Source organism: Gymnodraco acuticeps, unplaced genomic scaffold (assembly GCF_902827175.1).
Source record: "Gymnodraco acuticeps unplaced genomic scaffold, fGymAcu1.1, whole genome shotgun sequence".
Lineage (NCBI taxonomy): Eukaryota > Metazoa > Chordata > Actinopteri > Perciformes > Bathydraconidae > Gymnodraco > Gymnodraco acuticeps.
The window spans coordinates 1251383-1279237 of record NW_022990021.1 but is presented as its reverse complement, the minus strand read 5'-3'; the positions used below and the strand labels follow the sequence as shown (position 1 = coordinate 1279237).

General features: G+C 42.3%; 4 protein-coding genes across 12 annotated transcripts in view; 2 read left to right on the top strand and 2 right to left on the bottom strand.

Moving 5' to 3' along the window:
• Positions 1-90: 90 nt before the first annotated feature.
• On the top strand, positions 91-7978 carry si:ch73-173p19.1. The gene is made up of 17 exons (XM_034213980.1): positions 91-455; positions 1419-1525; positions 1651-1790; positions 1950-2110; positions 2205-2363; positions 2445-2883; positions 3060-3158; positions 3378-3468; positions 3746-3969; positions 4061-4303; positions 4401-4499; positions 4660-4853; positions 4943-5117; positions 5206-5362; positions 5443-5596; positions 6012-6123; positions 6226-7978. Exons 1-17 carry the CDS (start codon positions 435-437, stop codon positions 6399-6401), a joined length of 2751 nt encoding a protein of 916 aa, XP_034069871.1. The 5' UTR covers positions 91-434; the 3' UTR covers positions 6402-7978.
• A 2-nt stretch (positions 7979-7980) lies between these two features.
• abcf2b (ATP-binding cassette, sub-family F (GCN20), member 2b) lies at positions 7981-13922 on the bottom strand. Its single transcript, XM_034213982.1, has 15 exons — positions 13748-13922; positions 12806-12953; positions 12465-12677; positions 12085-12267; positions 11697-11868; positions 11031-11126; positions 10846-10948; positions 10567-10662; positions 10227-10346; positions 10024-10113; positions 9418-9528; positions 9270-9332; positions 8963-9091; positions 8661-8864; positions 7981-8558 (listed from the first exon to the last, which is right to left on the bottom strand). The coding sequence occupies exons 2-15, from the start codon at positions 12939-12941 to the stop codon at positions 8439-8441; spliced, it is 1836 nt and encodes a 611-aa protein (XP_034069873.1). The 5' UTR covers positions 12942-12953; positions 13748-13922; the 3' UTR covers positions 7981-8438.
• A 333-nt stretch (positions 13923-14255) lies between these two features.
• On the top strand, positions 14256-20041 carry chpf2 (chondroitin polymerizing factor 2). The gene is made up of 4 exons (XM_034213981.1): positions 14256-15536; positions 16137-16701; positions 16841-17023; positions 18205-20041. The coding sequence occupies exons 1-4, from the start codon at positions 15265-15267 to the stop codon at positions 19477-19479; spliced, it is 2295 nt and encodes a 764-aa protein (XP_034069872.1). The 5' UTR covers positions 14256-15264; the 3' UTR covers positions 19480-20041.
• Positions 20042-21654: 1613 nt separating this feature from the next.
• The window catches only part of smarcd3b (SWI/SNF related, matrix associated, actin dependent regulator of chromatin, subfamily d, member 3b), a 33437-nt gene continuing 27236 nt past the window's right edge, over positions 21655-27855 (bottom strand). For 6 of the 9 annotated variants that reach the window (XM_034214106.1, XM_034214110.1, XM_034214103.1 and 3 more), the window contains 7 exons: positions 27308-27436; positions 27053-27214; positions 26623-26720; positions 26319-26454; positions 25473-25595; positions 24514-24615; positions 21655-24425 (listed from right to left, as the gene is read on the bottom strand). In XM_034214106.1, coding sequence (XP_034069997.1) covers positions 24372-24425; positions 24514-24615; positions 25473-25595; positions 26319-26454; positions 26623-26720; positions 27053-27214; positions 27308-27436 — 804 coding nt within the window. In that variant the 3' untranslated portion in view covers positions 21655-24371. The remainder of the gene's footprint in view (positions 24426-24513; positions 24616-25472; positions 25596-26318; positions 26455-26622; positions 26721-27052; positions 27215-27307; positions 27437-27855) is intronic. The other 3 variants (XM_034214105.1, XM_034214104.1, XM_034214109.1) reach the window with 1 other exon arrangement.

Genomic DNA, 27855 nt, shown 5'->3' with positions numbered 1-27855 from the left:
TCTGTCGCTCAGTCTTTCGTTGTTTTTCTTTTTTATGTGATTATTGTGCAATAAACTGTCCATGTCACATGTTTGGAAAATGATAGTGCACTGTCCGACGGTCACCGGCAGTGTGGTGTCTATTCTTCGCATAGGCTACATAAAATATCTCCTATTATATGGAAATGTTGAACAGAGATATTTAAATTATTGTCAGGGCAGGGACTGAGGGTAGACTGGATTTGTGCACCGCTGCCTCTGTGGAGGAAACCCCTGCTCTCCGCAGTGTTGATAGGCTGGTTTCTCGTTGATGTTCTGTCAATCCCAGAGAGCTCCGTCAGTGTTGCTAAACTAGCAGGCAGCGCTGCAGATCCATCCAGGAAGTCAACAAAGTTGCTACACTACTTTGCATTAGCTACACTTTGATTTTCATTCGTTAACGTTAAAACAACGGCATGAGTTCTGCTGCCCCCCCGGTAAGATGCAAATTACAGAGCTGCGTTTGACATGACACTGCACTGCACATACATATTAGCTAGCTAGCTAGCTGCTTTAGCTTTTGCGTCGCCATCGTTGTGCCTCAGCTAACTGTTAGCTGCCATGCTAACGTTGTTTGTTGACAGCCCCCACTGTACCATATACATAACAACATACTTAGCATTAGCTGTGGGTTAGCTTGTCATCTGTTGGTTAGTATACATTTGCTGAGTTGACTGTGAAGTATTGCATTTACCCAGACATAGGTTAACTAAAGGCTACAAACTTTACAAGCAAACAGTAACTTAGATTTGGAGTGTTTAATGGCGAAAATGCAGGTCAGCTATAGTCAGTATAAATGAAGGACAAACACAGATACATAAATATGTTGTAGCTAATCCAGACTTTAAAAAAGTGAATCGTATTGGTAGATAGCATACATTTAAGCTAAGGTTCAAGGCAACAAATAGCAAATGTACAATGCACTAGTGTGTTGTTGATAATGAAACAGGCAAAATACACTAGTCAGACAGTGTATTTTATTGATTAAACTGCATAAGCAATAGGTAACTATCTATAGGTAATGTAACATTAGTAAAATATAGTAAGGTGCACATAAAAAAAAAAAAGGAAGGATCAACGGGATATTTATTTGATTCATTAATTGAATAGTGGCATTGGCAACCTCACAAACCAAACATGGCAAATAAAGCAGTTATACAACTAGTATAGACACTATAAGCAAAGTAAAAACGTCTGTCTAAAATCTTTGTTTTAATGTGACGAAAACCTCTCTATTAACCTTTAATGAAAATGTAAGATGTTTTTATTTTTCAGTCATTGAATCAAAGTAAATGTACCCCTCTATACTAATTGTTCCTGCATCACTGCTGATTGAAAAAAAGAACTATAGTTAAATCTTTGTTAACATGTATTTTTGATTTGATTTGCTTGTTTTCTAGACTATTGGGGAGCTATTCCTCATCCTTGGTGAGATGGGGTTCTCTGAGGAGCAGATTCAGGCAGCTGTTCAGGCGGGGCATTTTTCTGTGTCTGACGCAGCTGACTGGTAAGTTATGCAAGCTCTTTTCTGAAATCCCAAATATTTAGCATTTCATAAATGCCAATATCGTTCTAATTAAATGACCAGTCTTTTTAGTATAATGTTTCTGTATTCCTATCCTATGTTGACAGGCTCTTGCAGGGTCAGTATCCACGGCACAAATTGGTTAAGCATTCAGCACAGCCTGCTGAGACAGCATTTTCTGCTTTCAACCCACCAAAAGAGGCAGCAAGTACTTCTGAGACACCTACATCTCCTTCTGACAGCAGAGGTATAACACCACATTTGTTTTAAGGATAGAGGGTTCTGTATAACTTGAATCCACCATTGTTATACCCTGTATATCTTTTTATCTAACAAATAGGTTTTGAATAAGACCGAAAATAATGCCAATTTAGTGTGCAAAATTCACTTATCTTCACTTTGACAGCGTCCCCTTCATTGGTGCTGAAACAATCCCAGTCAGGCGCCCTGTCCCCTGAACCACTTCCAGTCGAGTCCCGCATCAAACAGGACAAGAGTGACTTTGAGGAGCAGCAGAGACACCGTGTTGCTCAGGAGGCCAGAACTGAGAGAAGACAAAAGAAACAGGTCAGCAATTTAATTCTTATCACATAGAAAATGTTGTGTCCAAACTGTAATGTCAGGCCAGAACATCTTACCCTGTGTGTGTTTGGTGTGCAAGGAGCGCGAGTTGGTGTTGAAGCGGATAGCTGAGGATCGGAGAAGCTTGCAGGAGAAGAAGCAGACCAGCCCCGCCACAGAGACGTCTCCTCCCAGTGTTCCAGCGCAAAAACTCGGAGGAACAGTTCAAACTAATGTGGATAACAACTGCCTCCTCATGGTAAGGCATATGATAATCAATGAATGTGTAAGTTTGATGTAGATACAATGAAATTACAGAAAATCTTGTTTTTTGCTGCAGATTCGACTCCCTTCCGGCGAGTCCATGCGTGAGCGCTTCCCAGCTGACGCTCCTCTCCGCAGCGTCGTGGAGCACATCGCCGGACGCCACCCTTCCCTATCCTCCTTTTCTCTCCTCCAAGGTTTTCCACGGAAGCGATTCGGGGAGGCGGAGCTGGCTTGTTCACTGCACTCACTCGGCCTCACACCCAACGCTGCACTGTGCATTCAGACCACTCCTCCAGAGACACCTCAGGATCCACCGAGTCCCGCAGAACCTCTATCATCCCTGCCGTCTCCTTGTGATGCGTCTCCTCAGCCACATATCCCTGTCCTGGAGGGAGCGGGAGGGCGGGACCTTGGCCTACCTCCTCCAATCCCCAACCAGGTGTGGGAAGAGGCCATGAATTACGCAGGGATACCAGGAGGGGGTCCACTGTCTGGGCCATCTCACTCCTGGGGTAAAAATATTATTACATTTACAATCAGATTTGTATGGAGAAAATCATTTAGACTTCTGAAATAGCTCCTCACATTGCAACTTTATAGGCTCAGTTATTTAAACAAATCAGAATATCGAGCAATTTCTTAAATAGCTGTTCAGTCATTCAATAATATTCTTTGCTCTGTTCAACAGGCCGGGGCCATAAGTTGGCTGCTGATGTGGAGGAAAATGCTGGCATTGAGGTGGATGAAGAACAAGGAGAAGAGGAAGAAGCACTTGATATGCTTAATGGTACTACTTTCTGAGTCTAACACCTACATGTTGCTTGCTTCCCTTGTATGTGACTTCCTAATCCTCCTAGAACTTCTTCTGGCTTCAAGTTACTTCCATTCAGTTTCATAACAATTTTTTTAATATTAAAGACGAGAGGACTATACAAGTGCTATTAGTATTTTGAGTTACAGCTTGGTGATATTTTACAATTGTCACTTTTCACTGTATGTTTTACAGGGATGCCACGGCTGCCTTTCTTTCCAGATAATAGGATTCGTGGAGAATTTGAGCCCAGGCACCTCTGGCCAGAGCAAGGCAATCGACTCAGGTGGGTGTAAAGGCAATATGACAATTTTACATAAAAATGTGTAAATTAATACAACTTTATATGTTCTGGACTACAACTGATTCAAACCGTTTTGCAGCTGGTTATAATGAATTATTCTGTAGTATCCCATGTACTGGGTTTTCATAAACATAAAACGTTGCTGGCATTTTAGAATAACCAGGGATGGTTTTTTTCATGTTAATGGTCCATAAAATATGTTTCATGTTAATTAAAATATAGCGTCGATATAAAAGAGAGTTGCATTTGTGTGTTTCAGGGAGGCCCCTCATGAGGATCCACCAGAGGCAGAGGATGCGGGGGGTCGGGAGGCTCCTGGAGCCGCAGGTCTGGCTGCAGTGGAGCGTCTTCAAAGAGCTGCGCAGCAAGAAGACCCCCGTGCCTCCCAGGGACAGCCGTCACCCCCTAAAAAACCCTACAGGGCCCCCAGCGTGCCGTCTCTATGTGCCTTGGCAACACGTGCAACTGTCCACCTCATGACTGGTAAGAGACCATTTAGAACACTCACTTATTAGCCAGAACATTTTACCCACTGTCAGCATCCATGGCCCTTTTGATCTACTCCCTACTACAGCTCCCAGCATGCAGTACAGCAGCAGTCTGGCATGCCTCACCCCGGAGCTAGCAGAGCTCCTGCTGAACCACATGTCCCGTGAGAGGCTCCTACGTCCTCGCACCCTGGAGCTCTTCTTCGGCTGCCCACTGCAAAAGTTTGTCCTAAACTGCTACCCTTACTCCACCAATGAGCTGCTGCGGCAGTTAAGGGCCTTCACAGCACTGAAGCATCTGAGTCTGGTCAACTCGCCTCTCATCACTGGTACAGAATTACATCTCGGGATGACGTTTTTGTTATTGTTCCGCAATTAGTTTGGTTATTGCCAATTTATTTTAACCATCTTATTTTGTTCTTCCAGACTCTGGCCTGTCGATCCTGTCCAGCCTGGTTAAACTCCAGAACCTGAACCTGTCCTCCTGTTGCAAACTGACCGACTCCTGTCTGCAGCATATCACAGGTAAGGCTTTCTGCAAACTGCTAACACCACTTTATAGGCAATTGCGTGCAAAAAAGGCAGATCCCAACATAAATTGCTCCGCGTTAAGTACTTTCGCAGAATGGGCTTTGTCTTGATGTATTTTGCCACGTAGTGACACCATTTGTCTTCTTTCCACAAGGTTTAAAGAGCCTGTACTTCCTGTCCCTGGACCAGACCAAAGTGACAGACGCCGGGATGGTACTTTATCTCAAGTCCGCTCCGTCCTGTCTCTCTCAGCTCAGCCTGAACCTGACGGCTGTGACTGAAGCCACTCTGGGAGCCCTGCCCTCCTGTGTGCCACACCTGCGGCTGCTCAGCATCAAGCACACCAAGGTACCCTCAGCTTTACTGGGCACATCACGAGTGGTAACTCACAGAAAAGCCCGTTTTTAACATTTTCTTTTTGTCTCGATGGGTGCCAGGTCAAGGATGTGTCAGCTTTGGCAGAGATGTCCAGCCTGCAGACTCTCAACCTGGATGGGACAGATGTGACAGAGAGCTCCCTGGAGCACCTCTCCACCCACCCTGCTCTGTCTGCCCTCAGTTTGGCAGGAATCCCTGTAGCAGATGGTAATCACACCCTGCAGATCATCTCAGGTAATGGAAAATAAGGCACATTGATGGATTGAAACCACATGTTCCAAGTCAATACAACTCCTAAGAGAGGTTTCTACTTTCCTTCCAGGTCTAAAGTTGACCCAGCTGACTCTCCCTGGAAGGCACTGCGTGACAGACAGCGGGTTATCATTCCTCTCTAGATTGTCTGTGCTCATAGAACTGGACCTGACTGACTACACACAGGTCACAGACCAGGGAGTCAGCCAGCTCTCCACCATGATCAGGTCATTCCCACGCTGTTTAACACATTGTTTCGGTGTGATTACACAGAGATACTGACAGGAGCGTTGTGTACTTTGTGCAGGTTGAAGAAGCTGTCACTGAGCAACACCCAGGTGACAGATGCAGGGCTCCCCTCTCTGCGAGGCCTGCTGGAGCTTCAGGAGCTCTGTCTGGACCGGACAGCGGTCACCAGTCGAGGAGTGGCCCAACTCATCACCTTTCTGCCGCACCTCCAGGTGAGTTCGTTTCTGTTCAATTGCCTATTACAAGATTTACAATGATAGAGGACAAACTGCAACGTTAAAATGTTATTATTATAAACACACAGGTGAACTAGGTGAAGTCAGATGGCTTTGCGGATCAAACCCTGCCAGAGCAATCCTTCATTTAGTGTTGACAGTCCTTACAAAAACACTATTGGGGAAATGTGTTAAACCAGACTCAGAAAGGGGATTTCAAGGTGTTTAAGTGGCGTAAAAACCTTATCATTATCTGTCGTGCAATGTACGGTTTTGTTAATAGATTAAAAAAAATGTTTAACAGAACAGCTGCTTTGAAGCTAATTGCTAACTTTTCCGTTGGTGTACATTTGCAGACAGGTTATATAGTATTTAATCATATTTTACTCTTTTTTTCCCCCTGTGTTTTTAGGTGTTGGGGTTAGCCAGTACGCAGGTGGGAGACACGGTAGTGAGGAGAGGTCTGATTCGGTGCAATCAGCTCGTGAAACTTAATCTGAGCCGCACGCGGATCACAGACCACGGTAAGGTCAAACTCCAAAATCACTAGCGTTTCTTCATCTGACTCACAACAGAAAACTGCTATCTTTTCTTGAGTCATTGAACCATTTCTACCTTTTCCTCAGGACTGAAGTTCTTGAAACACATGCATCTGGCTCAGGTGAACCTGGATGGCACCGGAGTGAGTCCGATGGGCATTGCGAGCCTCCTCTCTTTCACTAACATCAGCAGCATCCGGGCCAGCAACACTCGCATCATTCCCCATGATGAGGTGTCCGATGAGGAGTGGGAAGCCCAGTGAGCGCCCATATCCTCATATGGCCCACATACTGTATCCCGGGGAGGCCTCAGACTGCTGCGACCCCCTTTTAGCCCCCGAAAAAAGCTGCCATCGGGACCCTCCGAAAAACAGCATAAGTGAAAACACTCCTCCTACGTATTTGCACTGGTTCAACTGCAGCTAGTGCCACTAATCTGTAAATCACGCACGCTACCAAGTTGAAACCTGAAACTGGAGCCTGGTTTTTTTAAATACTAAAACGCCATTACTAGCGTTTACATATGTAACGTAACATCGATCTGCATCACTTTGCCTACACTGCAGCCCTTTGTCTCTGGAAAAACTCCATGTGACAAGTGATAAAGCTTTATATGCAGGCCTATAGAGCTATCTGTGACATTCCTGGATGGCACCTTTTAGGACGACAGGAAATAACATATTAAATGTAACGCAGCATGTATTTTCAGACCATGACTAACAGCCTCATATATTCATATTTGAGTGAAAGCTAAATAACAATAAGTCAATCATTTTTGGAAAGATGTGAAGGCAGATTAGTCAAACTAACATTGGATCTTGAGCTGTATTAATTTCATGTTGGATTTATAAGAATACATTTCCAACTGAGGTTTACCTCCTTATTTATTAGAATTAGATCCAATTGTTAGTAGTTTGCCGGTGTGAATATTTGACAGAATTAAACAAAGTACATAAACTGTACAGCAAACTGATGTCATAAGAGATAATAAAGGATAGTTACCTCAACTGAAGGATATCAGCTCCTCTATCAGAAGTCTTTGATTGGCTTTATGTGAAACAAATGCCACTTTTAGCGTCTGTGTGGAAAAATATTGTTGCCTCCATGATAAACATTTGGTCAGTTTCTCATTTTAATGAAATGATCATGAGATCTTATTGCTTTGGTGTACACCAAACTATAGTTTAAGACCTGCCAATGTCTAGATCCATTACGATAAACAATTATCTAGGAAGCCAATGGTTTATATATTTATTTTTCCTTGTATTTTTTAACAAGAAATGTTTAACTCTAAGTTTTCCTGTTAAAATATTCAAGCTGATTTGTGTGATAGTGGTATTTCTATCTTTAAAAAAAAGAAATCTTGTTAAAATGAGAAACTGACCATATTGTTGTCATGGTGGCAGCAAAATGAAGCCATTCCTATTTGACATGAACACAACTTACTGTAAAGCATAATGAGTTTCATGACTTGTGTAGATGTTAGTTTACAGCAAACAGACGTCCCCTAAAACTCTTTAAATGCCTCCAAATGATGTATTTCATTCAGTTAATGTTTAAAAAGTACATATTAATCCTTTATCAGTGTTCGTTTCGTTATGCCAAGGAATGCCACTATTCTTTGGACAGCCCAGACATTTCCAGTGACATGAAGGACGGGGTCAGCAGTGTACAGTGTAGTCTATGCAGCCAGAATCCAAAGCAACTTATTTTAAATCACTTTAAGTTTTGTCCTATGTTTACAGAGATGTAAAATAGTTTATTTTCCCTAAAGGCTTTTGGATACGAGCACTGTATTGTGTAATGTGTAATCAAAATATTAAAGTCTTCTGAAGCCGAATATGCTGTTTTTATGTTCCGTTTATTCAGGCAAACCTTTATTGCATTACATTGTTAAATAAGGCAGAACTGCTCTTTTAGACAGGAAAAAAAAGTCAACTTTGAAATATCATAATATGACCTAAAAAGCTGCTGCATACATGTTGGGATAAAACAGAACATTTCGGAAAAATAAAACTTTTCTATGAAGACAGCACAATGGAATGCATTCCAAAATGCACTGAGATGCTTCAGGTGAATCAGCCAATCAGAGTGCAGAGGGATGGGGAGGGAGGGGGTGTTTGGACCGAGATGGAAATACAGTACAACATGTACAAGAGACATGTCCAATAAGATGCATAAGAGATTGGTTCAGTTCTAGTTTATGACATTTCCTTCCAATGTAAACCCTGCCTTTTCCTTCAGGAGCTTGCAGGTCAAATCCATGATGAGATAAAGGAGTGCCTCTGAGGGACTTTTCTTTAGATGTCATGCACCGCCTGCTTTTGGATCTTATTTTTCAAGTGCTCCTTGTAGGCCAGGATGTCCCTATTCCACTTTGTGATGGTTTGCTTCTCACACACCCAGATCTCTTTAGCCACCTGAAAAAATAAATAAAAACATTATAAATGGTGCTCGCTACAACCGGTTTAACTAAAATCTTATCGTCAGTGCCGCGTCTAATAAAAATGATAAATATATACCTGCTGAATTAGCCTGAAGTCGTGGCTAACTAGCATCATGCCACCTTCAAAGTCGTTGATGGCGTCTGCCAATGCGTCGATAGTCTCAATATCCAAGTGATTGGTGGGCTCGTCAAGGAACAGCATGTGAGGGGTCTGCTGGGCCAGCCAGGCAAAACACACCCGGCACTTCTGACCATCGGACAAGTTCCTGATTGGGCTGACCTGGAAAATAACGCATGTGTAAATTAAGAGACCGAAAGATAAAAATACATTTGGAAATGTCCTGTTTTATAACATCTGGATGGATATCCCAGTCCTACCTGCTGTTTTCCTGTCAGCCCGTAGCGACCAATGAGCTTCCTCATCTCCTCTCTGTCTTTGTAAGCAGGGTAACATTTCATCATGTAGTCTAAAGGAGACAGGTCTAGCTCCAGCTGCTCTGTCAGATGCTGGAATAGAAGTAGATACATAGGAGACATTTAGTTTCAAAGGGAAATACACTTTCTATAGAAGCCTAGCATGAATCAAATGGATCACCGTCAGGTTCTGTTCTTTAACGGGTTATGACCGGTAATTATTGACACATGCACGCGTATTGAGGTGCCGTCCAAAGGCTCAGTGTTATACCTGGTGATATCTGCCGATCTTCACGTGAGAATGTTTACGGATCATGCCATCGGTGGGAAGAAGCTATGAAAAGAAGAGAACGAACGTCAATACTCTTGTCAAACTGCAGGTTGTTGTGAGTAAATATGAAAAATAACGCTGTACCCACCTCTCCCATCAGCAGCTTCAGCAGTGTAGACTTTCCTGCTCCATTGGGCCCCACGAGAGCCACTCGTGTATCCAAGTCAATACCAAACTCCAGGTTTGTATATATGTGCGGCTATAGGAAACAGTAACAGGTGAGTGACTGAAGAATGTAGCTATACGTCAGGGACTGGCAGAGGGTCAGCGAGACAGATTTACCCAAGCAAATGTGGGTTCACTTTTCAAAAATGGACGCAGACCTCATTTTAATGCTGCATTATAATAAATTGATCATTTTCTGAACTGCCTCCTAGACTGTATTGTGTCTTTCCCTACATAGTCACTATGTCCAACTTACAAATGTAATGAAAGCACCAATAGTTAACAGTACACACAAATAAGACTGCATTGCCAGAAAAAGAAAAATAACAGCAATGTAGAATTTCTCCAGGTCTCTATACATCACATAAGATAAGACTATAGCCTACTTCGTGCTTGCCTTAAACTAGGACTTGTTAAAAAAAAGCCTGATAAATTATATCGTTGATTACTGTAGTCATTTTATTTTAACAGGATGAAATAGCCAGGATTTACAACTTTTAATGATGACGACAATATTAACTGTACTTACTGCGTTGTCACTGTATTTGAAGCTCACATTCTGAACCATGATAACGGGAGGAGGAATCTTCCCACATGGAGGAAAACAAAATGTGAGAGTCTGTGGGAGACAGAGGCAGGTGTTAGTGCCATAGTATACATGTGCCACTGGACACTTACAAAATATGTCACTTGGTCAAAAGCCTTAAAAACCACATGTCATCATGACAGTACCTTGTCATTTGAAACTTTTTCAGTCAAGCCTGAGGCCACCATCTTCTGCAGGGTCTTCTCTTTGCTCTGAGCCTGTCGAGCCAGCTTTGCAGAGCCGTGACCAAACCTGGCAATGTAATTCTAGGAGAGAGGTTTAAAAAGAACTATGAATACAGGTATTGATTGGACAAATGACTATTAGTCAAATGTATTTCCTGTCACAGGATGCATGTTGTACTGCAAGAATTGACTAAATCTTGTCCAAAGTCAACCACAAATGTGTTTGCTTGCTGGAAGATTATCCTTCAAACTATGCATCGCTGCAGTGAAAATATCCCAACACATGGTGTCTCTCATTTACCTTCATGTGTGTGATCTGGTCCTGTTCCCAGTTAAAGCGCTTCATCTGGTGTTCTTCCAGCTCCTCTCTGGTCTTCACATACTGGTCATAGTTACCCTTAAAGCCAATAATACATTTGCATGGTCATCATACAGGGCAGCACACAGACACATAATTAGTTACAGCCTTGCCCCAGTTTACTTTTATAGATTCAAGATTCTTTTAAAGTTGTGCCAAGGGATGCTCCTGCAGTTATTTCATTTTTAGGAGCCATCAGTGGTTTCAGACCACCGTTCTTACCGTGTAGTTCTTCAGCTTTTTCAAATGCAGGTTGATGATGTTTGTGCACACACCGTTCAGGAAGTCTTGGGAGTGTGAGATGAGCACAAGGATTCTCTTGAACCTGACAAGAAGAAGCAGGATGAGCAACACATTTGGACTGTTAGGACAAATGTAAAAAGGGATGGAGTAGGGTGGGAACTTACGAACTGAGCTCCGCCTCCAACCACACACAGGCATCCAGATCCAAGTGGTTGGTGGGCTCGTCCAGCAACAGCATGAAGGGTTTGATGAACAGGGCTCTGCAGAAATATAGGAAAGTCATTAAAATGTGAGGCTTGTTTTTGTTCTGTATAGATAAACTCTTCAATGGCCACTCGTTTCTAAAATTGCATGGTATCAGTTTTATATTACAATTCAGGAAGGTATATGGACTACTTCTCTTCAATGGGTTTTGCCTTTTTTTGTATGCGCGAAAAATCATAGGTTTCAATGGTATTCCTCAGAAAATGTCTGAATCTAACAGCAAACATCCATTTTCTGGACCAGGCACACGTGTTACAAGAAGCAGTTCTGCCATAATTAGATTTATCTGAATTTAGCACCAAGTGGGTATTACACAATTTTGAGTTGTAATTTTTAGTTCACTTTTTATTTATTATACAGAAAAACCTACATTCTCAGATCTACACCCTTGACAAGCATTGCTAATCAAAGAGCACACCGCCTAAAAAATATCTGCCTCTGAATGTAGTATTGTACAAATTGAACAGTATAATCCTCTGAATCCCCTGGTTAAATTCAAATGTATGCAGATAGAGGAAGGTGGCATCACATCATGTCACTGAATGGTTTAATATTGAGCACTTTACCTGGCCAGAGCAACTCGCATCCTCCATCCTCCACTGAAGTCCTTCATTTTCTGCTGCTGCATTGCAGCTGTGAAACCCAAACCATGGAGGATGCGAGACGCTCGCACCTCTGCCTTGGCTGCATCCAACTCCTCGAGACGCTCATACAGCTCCATCAGCTTCTCACACTCGGCTATGCAAGGGGAGAAAGGAATTCAATTTCGATCTCAATCAATGTAGCTTAAGAACCATGATAAGTGATGTATACCATTTCCATTGTCTTTGCTTGGAGTTATGTTCACTCAAAATAGGGTGGGTCTTGTTAAATATATCTCAGCATTCTGTTTGTTGCCTCTGACAATACATTTCCCCTCTGAAGTCATTGCTTGGTACATCATGTGTAACTCACAGTCCTCAGAGGCAAGTCTCTCTGCCTCCCTCTCCAGCATAATCCTCTGTTCATCAACCTCCATGACGCAGTACAGAGCAGTCTTATCGCTGGTGGGCATCTCCCGGGTCAAGTGGTAAATATCGATGTGCTCTGGAATGGGGATCTCACGAGAGGCAATGGCAGACAGCAGCATGGATTTTCCTGGCAGATAAAAGAAGATATGATTATTAAATCTTCCCTGACAAGGTATACGACTTATATTCTGAGCAACAGTAATCCCCCTTGTACAATAGGTAAATGCTGTAAATTAGCAGTTTGAATATCCAAGTTCCTAAAATGTACACCAGGCACTGCAAATGTACAGGCTACTTAGTAATACTACTGAAGAGACATTTTACCTGTGCCATTCAGGCCCATGAGACCATAGCGTCTTCCTGAGTTGAGCTCCAGGCTGGTGTCTGTGAGCAGTTCTTGCCCATGGAAGGTGAGCGACAGGCTGGTAACATGGACATCAGTGCTGTTGGGGTGTGATGACAGAACGCCTGTCACAGCCCTCGCCTCTGTCTTTGCCAGTTCAAATTCATCAATCTCCTTTGTCAAACTGGCAATTCCTGTAGTAAAACAATAATAATCTGGGTCATAATTTTCCAATATTTCAAGCTAGACATTAAGACATTGTGAAGGTGAAGACGTAGTACATCACAACTTATAGCATTTACTCAAAGATAAGTCCTCTCACCATTGCTCTGTGCTGCATTGGACTGGGCCTCTGGTTGATCACCATCCTCTAGTTCATCAGTTTTCTTGGTACGCCCGCGACCTTTGGCAGCCTCCTTCTTCTTCGCTGCCTTCTTTTTAGCTAAGTCGGATGGCATGGTTGCGATAGCCTATTCAACATCAAAAAATTAAAAAAGGATCAACACTCTTGTTCTCTTTTAATACAGATGATGAGATATATACCATATCCCGATTCTGAGTTGTTTGACAATTGCTAAATATTGTGCATACTTCTTACTGGTATAATGAGATTACACAACTGGGTGGCTAATGGCTTACGGAAAGTGGCCTAGAACATTCGCCGGTGATGTGGCGTCACAAAAATGCCGGTCGTGAAACTCAACGAATTAAAAAGGATTAAATCAAAGGCTAACGTTATTATATATCCGAAATGATTAACGGTAAAGCAAATAGATAGTTTATGATAGTGACAATGCTAACCACGACCGCATTTAGCTTCCTTACAATCCCACCTGCTTGCACGTTGGTCTCGTCACATTAAAAAGCCTGGTGGCCATACTTTTAGAAGCTAACGGTAGCTGATGCTCTTAGAAATACCGGTAGATTTTTTCAGATCCGAGTAAAACTAATCTACGAAAATGTTAAAACAAATGTGTTTGCTGATAAAGACATTGTGTCATATATAGGAAATAGATGATATCAGTATTAATAAACCAGCCGTTTACTGCTTAAACGTGAGTTCTCTAGCTAAGCTAACAACGGTTGCTAACTACAGCTGAGAGGCCTGTGAAGCCAAAGCTAACTTGACGAAAGGCCCAACCAGCTGAATGCGGCTAATTCGGCGGATTTTTTGTTTTTCAATCATATTCTTTATTTTGTCATTAACCAGCTTATCTTGGCTATTTGAGTCGTAATTGTCATACATCGTAAATATATATCTTACCTAGAAAATGAAAAACTGGTCTCCGGAGCACACCGATGTCTCGTGTCCACTTTTGCCGGGTGGATGTAGCGGTACGTCAAACCGCCAGACAGTCCATATATGGTCAAAGAGGGCGGTGAGAATAGATGTTACCTCCCCTTCTCGTGGGACTGCAGTAAAATGTCCCGTTTTGATACAAAATGAGTCACATACTTTATTTCTCAATCGGAAACAATAATTTTGTTATTCATTATGACTAACTAGACATCGACTAAGTTAGAGCTAATACACCTGGGAATAAAACGAATGACGTTGTGATGGATATATGGTCATTTTATGAGGTGTAACCAAACTGATAAGGTTTATACCGTTATCGCATCATTACAAATACACATATCTTGACACATTTTAACTGTAATTATACACCATATAAATACGATACTCTCTTGGTGTGGTGTTGGGTACTCTGTCGTAAGTCATCCTTATCGCAAAAACATAGGTCCTTTCATTCAGGCATAGGTGATGCTGCAGCAGCATAGGCTATATCAGTGATGATGAGGGTAAACCCATACGTGAGAGAGACGTTATTCCACTCTGTGTGTGTGGCACTCAAATGTTGAGGAAGTCAAGAAACTTCAGGAAATGGACGATATGTGGATGGCTATGCTTGGAGGATTTGTACCTGTATCAACGATGAATAATGGGATCTAATGCCTTCAAGTCAGTGTTCGTGGACAGGATCGAGGGAGATATATCGGGACTAAAACAAGATGCTAGCTTCTTTGCTAGCTTGCTCTTTGATTTGATTTGTTTCTCCGACCTAACGTTACTGTTGAGGTTATGATTTCTGGAACAATATTTACTATTTTCAAGTCCTCTTTCTTCGATTTTCTATTCTTTATTTAATAGAGTAACGTAACTCAAATGGACAACTTTACCAGGTGTTATTTAGCGTTTTGCTAACGGTACATTACTTAGCTGACTTTAGAGGTAGCTGTTGGTGTTAACCCTAGCAAGAATTAGTTAAGCTAATTACCACAACGTTAGCTCAAAAGTCACGGAATACCCAGAGTAACGCTACACAGTTTACATGGCATTGACTAACGGGCTTGCTTTGTTGTTACACAACTGTTACGTCGCAATAAATGTTGATAGGCTAGTGTTAATATATTTGCAATTATTTGTTCTGACGAAACGACGAAACCGTCACCTTTACATTTTAAAATAATGTATCTTCTACCATGATAAAACGTGCTATTTTACACATGGAAAATAAGTAGTTTATTACTAGGTAACTAAACGTTAACATAAAATGCTTTATATAAACCTCGTAACGACTACCTCAGCGAATGGGACTGAAGAAAGAGCTACTATGTGACATTTGAGGCACCTTTTTGTATGTGTCAATAATTCAGTTTCCCCCAACATAGCTCCTTGAATGGCTAAATGTCTTCCATTAGGGCAGGAGAGTTGACACATCTGTAGGTAGTTAAGTTTTCCAGAACAACCTCATCTAGTGTAGCTCATAACTACTAGATATGCGTCTTTCCTCAGTTTTGGCCCTGTTCAGGCCTGCTTTACCCCTTATCCTCGGGCTGTCTCTGGGATGTAGTTTGAGCCTTTTAATGGTGTCCTGGACACAAGGTGATACCGATGACTCCTGTGGAGATGAACTGGGCAACGGGAGACTTTTTATGGGCAGAGGAGATGCCCAGAGAGACTCGAGAGATGGTGCTGGAGAGGAAGACTTCCAGCCACGTATCATTCCATATCACAAGGACCCAAACAAGCCCCACAAGAAAGTCCTAAGGTTAGTGTTAAAGTTGTGCTTCTGTCATGATCCCATATGAAGAAAAAAACAACAACTCAACAATATAAAATGTAGATGATATATTATAAAGAATTGTGCGACTAGTTTCTCAATGGTGTAGAACAACATGCATAGTAGATACTTTTGCAGCCTGTTACTTTATTCAACACATTTTAAGACAGATTTGAAAAAGAAGCAACACATCAAATTACTTTATATCTTACCATATTGTTTCAAAACACTCCATCCTCAATTTAATAGGCTTACACTGAATTATCCCCTGCAATAATCTAAATGCACTGATTGGGTTACAGTACAGGTGGTTGATAGATTATAGATTAAATCTCTTTATAAAGACAACAAACAGACTTGTACAGTAGGTCATATTTGAAGACTAGACATTTAGATATATGATTCAAAGTATTTCATGTCCTATTTTAAAATGTTGTTTTTACGATTTATGTAAGTTTAATTCTGTTGAAATCTATATTTTTTGTGTGATGTAACGAAATGGACTTTAATGAGATATTATTACCTTTATTGTGTTTGTGATTTAATGTCATATTTCTTTTTTTAACCTTCTTTACTTCCCCTCTCCAGGACTCGTTATATCCACACAGAACTGGGCATCAGAGAGCGGCTGCTGGCGGGAGTTCTGACCTCCCGGGCTACCCTCAACACACTGGCCGTGGCGGTGAATCGCACCATTGCCCACCACTTCCATCGCACCTTTTTCTTCACAGGCCTGCGCAGCCCTAAGGTGCCTCATGGCATGACTGTGGTTGCCCACGGCGACGACCGTCCAGTTTGGCTGATGTACGAGACAGTGCGTCACCTCCATCGACACTACGGCTCTGACTATGACTGGTTCCTCATATCCCAGGATGACACCTATATACAAGCAAATCGTCTGACAGAGCTGGTGGGCCACCTCAGTGCAGGTCAGGACCTGTATATGGGCAGGGCGGAGGAGTTTATAGGTGGAGAAGAGAAAGCACGCTATTGCCACGGCGGCTATGGCTACCTGCTGTCCCGCAGTCTGCTAGCACGTCTGCAACCCCACCTTGACACCTGCCGCAATGACATCCTCAGTGTGAGGCCTGATGAGTGGCTGGGTCGCTGCATTATTGATTACCTGAGTCTCAGTTGCGTGGAGGTTCACCAGGTACAGACACATGCATGGACATACATTTAAAGAATGTGCTTCAAAAGAGACTAGTTTTATTCATTAAATTCACACATGATTTTTATCTGCATATTACCTAACGTTTATTTTTGTTTGTCGATTTCTGTGTGGCTCACAGGAGATGACATATCGTTACTTTGAGCTCGGGAAAAATGCAGATCCAGAGCGTGAAGATAGCATACAGTTTAAAAATGCCTTCACAGTCCATCCTATATCGGAACCAAACCTCATGTACCGCCTACACAAACGCTTCAGTCAGATTGAGCTGGAAAGGACTTACCAACAGATTCAACATCTGCAGGTTTGTATTCTTTAACACTGCTATCTCTTAACTTTAAACTTTTATTTGATAATACACTTTCAGTTGGCTGCTTTGGTGATGAGTTCAGTGTGAAAGTATAATGTTTGTTCTCATCTCCACCACACCCACATTTTCAGAGCCAAGGCATACATTCCTGGCGCATGCAATATTTAAACATGTCTGAAAGCCAAGACATGGGATTAAAGTCTTTTGCTAGGGCATGAAGTGTTACATTCCAGTGTCATCATCCTGTGTATAGGATCTGCCTTAGAAGCATTACTATGTGATTAAAGGAGCTGCTAATGATAGTTCATTTGCTCTGTGTTGACTAGGGATGGGTATCGTTTGAAATGTATCGATTCCGATTTCGATTCCGGTTCTGCTTATCGATTCCGGTTCTTATCGATTCCCCGTTTCGATTCCAAAATTGTAAAATAAAGAGGTCAAATGTTTAGATAACAAAAATATATTTATTCTTAAAAGCTTTAACTGAAATTGTTACTAAAAAATATACATGCAATACAAATGTATTGCACAATAGCTGTGCTTTATTTTAACTGAGCTATGCCTGTGGCAAGCTATTAACAGGCATTACACTTTGCCTTTTCTTTTTCTTTTTTAGTGTAGTGGAGCCTCACTTCAGAGTGTTTACCGCGACCTATCTTTGGTGTTATGAAGTGACTGAGCTCGTGAAATGTCTACGGGAGGGCGGGGGAGCATCGCTGCGGGGCAACTGTGGACCTCTGTCGCCTGTCAGCGCAATTTATATGATGCCGTTTAAAAAAATGAAGGGCGGTGCCGGCCGTCAGCGTACCGAGCCGGCCGTCAACGGCCCGCTGACTACCGGCCGTTCTGTGATTCTCCAGGTCCGCCCTGTATTCCACCGGGTCACCGCAGCACCGCGGTGCAGACGGACCCGCTGGAATACAGGGTCTACCGTGTTTAGGAACCGTTAAGCAGAACCGAAATTGTGTATTTTGTATGGGTACCCGGTACCCGACATTTTCTTATCGGTTCTCATCTGGAACCGAGTTTCGGTTCCCAACCCTAGTGTTGACTCAACTTTAAATACACCACAGAGCAATCACACACGTCATAAATGCAAATGTTTGCACACTAGACAGTGTGTTCCTTCTTGGCTTTGATTTGAATTTTGACAGATTTGTGTGTGTACTCATCAGGTGCAGATCAACAACCTGAGTGATTTGACGCCAGAGGGTAAAGCTGGAGTCACATGGCCTATTGGAATCAACGCTCCCTTCAAACCGAAAACCCGTTTTGAAGTTATAAACTGGGAGTACTTTACCGAAGAGCATATTTACTCGTGCATTGACAGCTCCCCAAAGTGCGAGATGAGAGGGGCTGACCGTGCGGATGTAAACGCAGTTCTGGAGATCGCGGTGGAGCGTCTGAATGAACGCTACCAGCCCCAGCTACGCTTCCACAAGCGCCGCCTACTTAACGGTTACCGGCGGTTTGACCCCACGCGTGGAATGGAGTATGTTCTGGACCTTGCGCTGGAGGCATACACCCAGAAAGGCCACAGTCAAGTCATTGCCAAACGGGTTAACTTATTGCGGCCTTTAAGCGCAGTGGAAATCATCCCAATGCCCTATGTGACGGAGGCGACGCGTGTGCAGGTCATCCTCCCCGTCACCGCCCAGGATCAGGACTTTGTTGGTAACTTCCTCGACATGTACGTGATGAACACGTTGGACACCCATGACAATGTTCTACTGACGTTCCTGTTCATCTACGATCCTTTTGACGCTCAGAGAGTCAGCCAGACAGATGTGTTTGCCGGCATCAAGGCCATGATCGGGGAGGTGGAGAAGCGTTACGGTGACGTGAAGATCCCCTGGATCAGCGTGAAGACGGAGGTGCCCTCACAGGTCAAGCTGATGGACATCATCTCCAAGAAGCACCCAGTGGACACGCTGTTTTTCCTCGCCAGCGTGTGGACAGAGGTCAACGCCGACTTCCTGAACCGCTGCAGAATGAACGCTATCAGCAACTGGCAGATCTTCTTCCCCATCCACTTCCAGGAGTACAGTCCCGCCGTCATGTACCGCGACCAGCAGCCCTCTGCGGCCTCCTCCTCTTTCGCTTCTGAGTCGCTGCGAGACGGACACTTTGACCGGCAAGTCTTCGACGAGGCTTGTTTTTACAACGCTGACTACATGACCGCGAGGACCAAGATGGCAGCTGACATCTTGGACAACGAGGAGCTGCTGGAAAGCATGGACGTGTACGACATATTTGTCCGTTACTCGGGCCTACATGTGTTCAGAGCCGTAGAGCCCGCGTTGATCCAGAAATACGTGCGGCGAGCGTGCAACCCACGATTCAGCGAGGATATCTACCACCGCTGTGTCCTCAGCAACCTGGAGGGCCTGGGCTCCCGCTCACATCTAGCTATGGCTATTTTTGAACAAGAGCAAGCCAACAGCACCTAAGAGATTTGTTGGGTGCACAAAAAAATACTGCCTTGACTAAAGGATACTCACACAGAATAATGTGAATAATAATATGGGAACTTAGTGATCCATATACTGTAATTCACGCCCTTGTATTTTGCAGAAAAAGATTGAGGCTAAAGCTAAAGAAAACTTAGGAAAACACAACACTTTAACAGAGCAAATGTGTTGTGATGCGTCAGTTCCTACAGCTGAAAATCTCTCTCCTCATTACTTCTGACTTACGAGTCAATAACTGACTGTCGTGACTCGTGTCTAGATGAACTATGAGTCATGGAGGCGTCCGAACGTCGACTACTGTCACTTGTATCCCTGCCATTGATGTATTCTTATAAGAGCTGAGCAAAACATATTTATACTCCAATTCTATGAGGTTGTGTCTTGATAGCAAATGAACAAAGGCCTTCTTTGTTGAGGGAAAACCTTGAGCCATAAGTCTTCCTTATTTGAAGATGTTTAAAATGATACTGGTAACAAGCTGAAGCCGCTGGCTGCCTTTTCTTTTTTTTAAAGAGGTATTAAAGAGTGATATTTACGCTCAGTGTTGTTTCTTCATTCATACGGTGTGTGTGTTTCAATAGCAGTTTGAAGGAGCATGCTTGAACAGTTTCTCCGTAGGGATGGTGATGGCGTGCTCATATTAAATTAATTCAATGTAGTCTTTCCGGATTGCTTAAAAGCTACACTGCAGTGCCTGGAGGCAGTGAACAGTTTGTTCCAAGCAGCTTGCCCCGCCTCGTCTCCCCACATTAAGTCAGTAAATCTCCACCCCGGCCCGGGCCTCCCTGGATTTGGGCGAGTATTCTTTACACATGTCCTTAGGGAGAGAAGTGAACCCAGCGCCCAGAAGGAGGGTCGTGTCTCCCATGCCAAGGTCCTCCGTGGTGTGGGTGGTTAACCCCTCTAAGGTTGAAAAAAGCTGAATGGCTTACTTCACACTCCCTCCTCGTCTCTAAAGAGGTGAGACGATCGCACCCTGAACCTCCCCCACATGCCAAACTTCTCCATGTGAGGTTTGTCGGGAGAATAGTGTAGCAGCAGAGTGAAAGAGGTTCTTTCTGAGGTGGGGAGGGGGCAGCAGTCAGCGTTACACCACCACTGCACTGCGCCGTGGAAAAGGCCCTCCACCTGCTTCCTCACAGTGAGGTCAGGGAACAATAAGAAGCCTGTCTGCCACCTTCTGGGGACGGCCAGCTCAGGCAGGAAAATGTAACCCACTAATGATCCTGAGCACAAAATCAACACTTTATCAGTATGAGAGCGTTCTTTTAGAGGGGGTTCATTTAGAAGCAAAATGATTACATTATTACTTATTGCATTGATTTGGAAGATAGAATAAACATCTAAAAAAATTAAGATATTAATATAAAATGTTGCCCCTAAATGTTTGAGTATAAACATTTTTTAAATCCGAATACCCATTGGTATCTCAGGTTTCTGTTATTGTAGGCAGGGCTTGGGTATGTTGTTTATTAAGGTAAGGGCTAAAGTGTCAGCAGATTAAAAAAACTGGAAAATAGATTAATTAAAATCAAATGGATGTCTTCATTAATTCTGTGACGGCTGTTTATCCTGCAGGTAATCCCTAGTTTAGTGCCAGATTTAAAATGTGTCATACACGTTCCTCATCAAATGTCAATTAAGTTCAATGCAGCAGTACAAAGTGTTATGAAATCATATTAGATAATAAAAGAAATAGCTTAGATGTATCACCATCCTTATTCATCCACACCCCTTTATGATGAAACGGTATTTATGTTATAACCTAGATGTAGAAACAAGTAACACTTCAACTGCCTCATATCTTGCCTTAATCGCAATGACATTTACCATGTAAGTATATCAGTAATACTGCAGATATATATTTTTAAAGGTGCTGATAAGAAATTGTAGCATTGCTCTTTTAAAAAAATGATATAATATAAGCAACCTTAGGCAGTGATGTAATGTATGGAAGTACATTCATTTAAGTATTACATTTAAGTTTGATTTTGGGGTAGGATTCCCATTTAATTCTACTTAAGAGGCTCAGTTTAACACATTAATATACTTTTTGTAAAGAGTGAACCTTTGTAAAGTTTGTCATTTTGGATTGAATAAAAAATGACCTCCACTTCAACAGAAATTTGAAAAAAAAAGACACTCCACATATCATGGCATTTACAAACTTTGGCAAGCGCTTCTTTATTTACATCCAGGCTGTCTTGCAATGTCACAGCTGCTTTTTTCCTTTTTTCTTCTTCATTTTTTTTGTGTAGAATCACCAGTTCACAGATATACAGTGTAATGTATACTACTCCCTCCCTGTTGGTGACGCTCTGACAACAGTGTAAACAGAGAGAGAGCGGTTCCCACTCTCAAACACATGCAGGGAGTGGGACATGTCAACAGTATGTCAGGGTTTAGTAACAGTAACAGTGTCAGGATATTCTGACACAGAGCCGCACGAAGCAGAGGTCACCCCGGAGCTTCTAGTTTCCTCCACAAGAGGGTGCAAGTGAATCAGTGACTGTATGACAACCATGTGAATGCCCTGGCCATACAAAGACAAATCACCCCTGGTCAGGACTAGCATACTACAAATGACTACTTTTTCTCTTCTAATGAGTGCAGTTAATATAACTTAGTCCTAGTAACAAAAACATAGCTCAGAAAATCACACCTACAGTTAGTTGCTGGTAGGGCATATCATTTTTGGCAAAAAAGTTTCCAGAAGGCATTTCAACTGAAGTGTTTTTTCACACAGACTGCCAGCTTTTTTTTTTTTTTTTTATATGTATATATCTCATCAGATGTGTTAATTAAAGTCCATGGAGCATGCATAGGTCGTCGTTCGATCACTTTTTGTGTACACTGGGATTATAAAGAGGGTCTCACCCATGACGAGAAAAGTCCCGGTAAAAGAGACACAGCACAGTGCAAAAGAACCCAGAAAAGGTTCCAGCTAGAAACTGACTGCTGAGAGAGAGGAACAAAATCCTCCATCTGACATTACAACATATACATACAAGTCAAGTGTCGTTAAAAAAAGTGTAAAAGGAGATCGGTGCAGATTACATCGTGTTACAGCTACTGAGATTGAGGGAGGTCTTTCTTTGTTGCAGCTCCCACGATATACCCAAAATAAATCCCCCCCCAACCCAAGATAGTACACAGAGGAACACTAACATTCCTGCCCTACTAATCAAATCGCATGGATCTCCCATAATGCACCACTCAGCTCCCCCCCATCCTCCCCAAATTCAAAAACAAACACACAAATAGTCTGCGGTATACTGTACAGTTGGACCTCTTAAGGGGGAAACACATATTTACATTCACATCTCTAAAAAAGAAAAGTGTTTTTCTTCTTCATGTAACATAAAAAAGTGTAGAAATGGACAAAATCCTCCAGACCTGGGTTTAAGTGTTCATTACAATAACAGTTTCAGGGTTTGTTTACAAAGACCTGAGGCCTAATTGGCTAGAAAATCTAAACATTTGGGAATAAATCCTCTCTGGAACTACCCAGATTGTTCAGATTTTGATGACCACCTTACATGGAAATGTTTTGCAATTTCTGTTAAACCCAGGTGAGGATCGTTGCCCACTTCTGTTTCAGTGATCATGTTCTCTTCTTCTCGTTGCAACCTTTGGTAATACCTTTACATTTACTGGCAAAATACACAAGGAAGAGGCAGTGAGCGACTGACAAAACAAATCAAGTCCCAACATGTATAGGCATATTTGTCGTTAGCTATGATTAGGGAAGAAAAAAACTCTTATTATTATGATCAATACTCCTTCATTAAAACACTATTCTCACTGTGGTAATACTTCAGCTCTTATCTAATACTGTTGTAAGAATTACTGGCAAATAAAACTTAAAGGTGGGGTAGGTAATTCACTTCAGAAACACATTGTTTGTTATATTCCATGGAATGCTCTTAACATCCCCATAGCAATGAATACATTAAATGCTTTGACAATAATTACATAACAAATGTTTATCTGTGGAAGCCGTGGCGCTGTAAAAAGCACGACCAATCATTTTAGCCGGCCCGGCTAAAATAACTGGATGGCCTACCTGCCTGTCAGCCTTCCATCTGTGCACAAACTTATCTCGTGTCCTCATTGGTCATGTGCGCGTTCGTGTGTGTTGGAGGAGGGGCTCTGTAAGGAAGTCTGAAGGAAGGGGCAGATTTTTTTCAGCTGCGTACTTTCAAATTCTAGCGCACTCGAGCTGGTTTCTCCATTCTTACCTACCCTACCTTTAAATGAGACACATTTCCATTTGATTCACTCCAACCTGAAAGTGAATTAAATCTCAGGTTTCTAGATAGAATTGATTCCCTATGTGTCACACTTGTAATCTCGACTTTGCTGGTGTCATAAATCAATCTTTCAGAAACAAAAACACACACTTAGAATCAAACAATAAATCAGTTACAGGAAATCTTGGGGAACATAAAATATGAAGACTCATCAAGAGCGAAAAGTCACATCGTGTTTGTTTTGAGATCCAAAAACATGGCGGTGTGTTTGCAGCCGGTCAGAGTTTTTCTCGACGTATTTAAAAAAGCGGAGAGTAGGGGGCTTTTGTTTTGGATGCTTGTGGTCTGAGGGGCTTCACCTTTGCGGGCGCAGCTGAACACATGCGGGAAATGATGATGCCTTCACAGTGCTGCACAAAACGGGACAAAAATGTGCATCAGGGCTTCCATCGCGTCCGCCGTGAGAAAAACTCGCCCTCATTTCACTTCATTTTTAAACATTGGGAAACCTCAGAAATTGTATTTTCTTTTATGACCGTTTATGAAGTTTCACCAAACTACAGCGATGGCCTCCAAACACACAGGAAATCAGTGGGGGAGATTCAGGAGGGCCTTGGTTTAGGTGTTGCGGACAGCTAAGGCCGTTTCCAGCTCCTGTCTCCTCTGCTGGATCTATTCAGAAAAAAAGGAAATATGTCACAAAACATCTAGAGGCGGATCTGGAGTTATTGTGAAGTGAGAGAAGACGACAGTTCCTCACCTTGCAGTAGAAATAGCGGCTGACAGCCTCCTGGGACCAGGGCTCATGGTAAAACTCCGCCCTCCTCTCCTCCTCAGGGTTCCCCACCACGTCTGTCATTAACTACAGACAAGAGAGGAATCATTCATGATAAGACTACATAATAACCATGTTTAATATTCAATGTGATGTGAGGAATGATAAGAAGTATTTGGATTTTTCATTTAAGTAAAGAGAGCAATATAGTATATATTTTTCAGTTTGTTATGTACCAATACACCCAAGCAAATGTCTTTTGAGTGAAAACCTACATAGCAATAAACCAATTTCAGAGTGTAGTTCTCCACGTCAGTTGAACTATGGTATTTAAAATGTTATTCAAGTAAAAGTATTTAAAGTGTCAAAGTAAAATTCCTTACTAGATAGAATCTCACTGTGAGATTATATGATTACAGATGGAAAAAATAAGTCATTTTAAAATGTTCTAACATAGAGTTGAATCAATTTATCAACTTATCAGATTTCATAACATTAGAAAATGTTTTGTATGCCAAAACTTGTTATTCAAAGTGACCAGTAACTACAGCTCCTTAGGAAAGGAGACACACATGTGTGCCTGTGCGTGTGTGCCTGTGTGTGTGCATGTTGGTGTGTGCCTGTGTGTGTGTGTGTGCCTGTGTGTGTGTGTGTGTGTGTGTGTGTGTGTGTGTGTGTGTGTCTGTGTGTGTGTGTGCATGTTGGTGTGTGTGTGTGCCTGTGTGTGTGTGTGCATGTTGGTGTGTGTGTGTGCCTGTGTGTGTGTGTGTGCATGTTGGGTATGTGTGCCTGTGTGTGTGTGTGGGTATGTGTGCCTGTGTGTGTGTGTGTGTGTGTGTGTGTGTGCATGTTGGTGTGTGCCTGTGTGTGTGTGTGTGTGTGTGTGTGTGTGTGTGTGTGTGTGTGTGTTTGTGTGTGTGTGTGTGCATGTTTGAATATCTAACCTTAAGGTCCCGGCTCTGGGATTTGAGCCAGTCCTGGATGTAGCCCTTGGGGTCTCTGGAGAAACTGAGCATGAAGTCCCTCTGGATCTTCAGCTGGTTGATGGACTCGATGGTCTCATGGATCTGAAAGGGGAACAGTTACATACTTTACAACAGGAAAATATACTTCAACCTTAAACTGTAAGTCAGAAAAAGCAACAACCACAGCTGAAAATGTCATTTTCCTGATTTAAAATAGATCCAAAATGTCATAAAATAAATGAAGATTTTGTATCCACTCTCAGAAAAAAAGTCTTTAAACATTTACAAACAGGAAATACACATTCCTCAGGAAATGTAGCCTTTATAGATTTTTATAAAATATGGTGATCTTGTCAAAAGTGTATGTGATAAAAGAAAGGATAACATATAAATGGGTATATCTCTGCCATCATGCTAATATTGAATGCCAACAAACTGGCACAAACATTACTCTTTCAAAAAGCTGATGCAAAAGAGTTAAAAAAAGAAAGTACAAAATGATATTATATTCAATATTTATTACAAAAAGATATATCAGCTATTTGTATGTCAATTGTACAACAGAAGAATGTATTTCTGACTTCTCTTTTGGCTTTCAAGCTCAAACACAGCAACAAATGTCAGTTTAAAAGTTTAAATCTGTCTGTGAAACATAAATCTTGGCCCCACATAATGGTGTGGGATTCATCACAAGTAACTACCTGCTTCTGTTCAAAATATATGCAATAAATCTGGTTGTTCCCATGTGGCTGCTCAGTTAGCTCCTGAGTTAGATCTACACATCGAAGCTGAATCGCTCCTCAGTGTGTGTTCTGTGAGGCTCACCTTGTTGTCCAGGGTGGCGATCTCCTGCTGGTTGGCGGTGGACAGCAGGAAGCTGCTCATCTGCCCCTTCAGGGGGTCTTCCACCTCCACGTCAATGTCGTAGCAGGCCGTCTTCTTCTGGTCGTTGGGATCCACGCTGACAGGGAACAAACGGTCATCATCAGAACTATCTAAAAAATGCTTAAAGACACATTTTGGTTACTTCCCATTCATTGTTTTGACTGCCTATGAAGCATGCATAATACAGTTTAATCTCAATACAACTTTTTCCTTGTTGAATAAGGATTCGAAGAAAGGATTCTACCTGATCACATGGTTGATGACGATGGGGTCTGGGGGCAAGAGGAGGTTGGTGAGGCGTTGAGGGATCTCAGAGAACTTCAGCCGAGGGCAGTCGAAGATCTGGAGAGGAGGGTAAAATATAATTGTTGGTAAGTAGTTTCCTTTAGGTGTTAAAATGTAGGAAGAGTGAGCACACTGATTGTTTTGACTGGAATTGTAGAAAACATCATAAGGTTGAGTATGTATGATGTATATTTTAGAAATTACAAGTAGCAGTCAGTATTGCAAGGTAGATATATTTCATAGTACTCGTGTTTTCCTAGTTATTTTCTGCAGCATATTTATAAGATAAGATAATACAAGAGGTACTTTATTGATCCCAAATTGGGATTTTTTTGTAGGGAATGGAATATTAAACAACTGTATGATTTATTCCACATAGAGTCCCATACCTGTTGGAAGTACTTGTCACAGTTGATGTACTCCTTGTCATGAGAGTCCTGCAGCTTGTTGGTCTTGACGTATTGCCAGAGCGCCTGTATGATGCAGGAGCGGGTCTGAGTGTGGATGCCCAGCAGGCGCGCCAGACGAGGGTCCAGCTTAAACTGGGGGGGCTGCGGGGACAATAGGACCGCATTAAAACACTTTTGAGGCCTGAAAGATGTCATGGATTGTTGTCTGAGTTGTGAGGGGGGTGGCGCCCTCACCTGGTAGTCCAGCATCAGCAGCAGGGTGCAGCGCACGCTCACGTCCCCCGGCCTCTTCACCTGGAAGCCGTCCGTCTCCTGCGTGGTGCCCGTGCGGTGCCACTGTAAAAGCGAGCCACCATACAATGACTACACACCCCAAACTGAGGTGGTTTATTCAGACTGAATGGAAATCTTATTTTGTTTCACACTTATTGAAACAGAATTAATTACTGCTTTAGAGGCAACAATCATTTCAATCGTGTTTTTTCTGCAACAAACACTTTAACATCAACTAAACTACAAATTACAAGAATATTAAAATATACACTGTCCCATATTCTAAAAAGGGATTTAAATAAAGTGAGAGCACAGATTCTGAAGACCCTGAATCACTCAGTCAGAGCAGGATTTTTTCAGGAGGGGGGGGGGCTTAAAGACACAGGCGTTATAATGGATGTATACAGGTATATTCTGGCAGAAGGTTTTAGCAAAATAATGTGTTTTTGGAACATTAAATCATAGAAACAATTTCTTATAATAGAATAATTAACATGAAAATAAGCATA

Coding starts and splice junctions, on each gene's coding strand:
- si:ch73-173p19.1 (XM_034213980.1), top strand. CDS start 435: ATGAGTTCTGCTGCCCCCCCG. Junction 3,970..4,060: donor AACTGTCCACCTCATGACTG/GTAAGAGACCAT, acceptor TCCCTACTACAG/CTCCCAGCATGCAGTACAGC. Junction 5,363..5,442: donor CAGCTCTCCACCATGATCAG/GTCATTCCCACG, acceptor TACTTTGTGCAG/GTTGAAGAAGCTGTCACTGA.
- chpf2 (XM_034213981.1), top strand. CDS start 15,265: ATGCGTCTTTCCTCAGTTTTGGCCCTGTTCAGGCCTGCTTTACCCCTT. Junction 15,537..16,136: donor CCCCACAAGAAAGTCCTAAG/GTTAGTGTTAAA, acceptor TCCCCTCTCCAG/GACTCGTTATATCCACACAG. Junction 16,702..16,840: donor GTTGCGTGGAGGTTCACCAG/GTACAGACACAT, acceptor TGTGGCTCACAG/GAGATGACATATCGTTACTT.
- abcf2b (XM_034213982.1), bottom strand. CDS start 12,941: ATGCCATCCGACTTAGCTAAAAAGAAGGCAGCGAAGAAGAAGGAGGCT. Junction 11,869..12,084: donor GAGACTTGCCTCTGAGGACT/GTGAGTTACACA, acceptor CCCCTTGCATAG/CCGAGTGTGAGAAGCTGATG. Junction 9,529..10,023: donor TCAAATACAGTGACAACGCA/GTAAGTACAGTT, acceptor TGTTTCCTATAG/CCGCACATATATACAAACCT.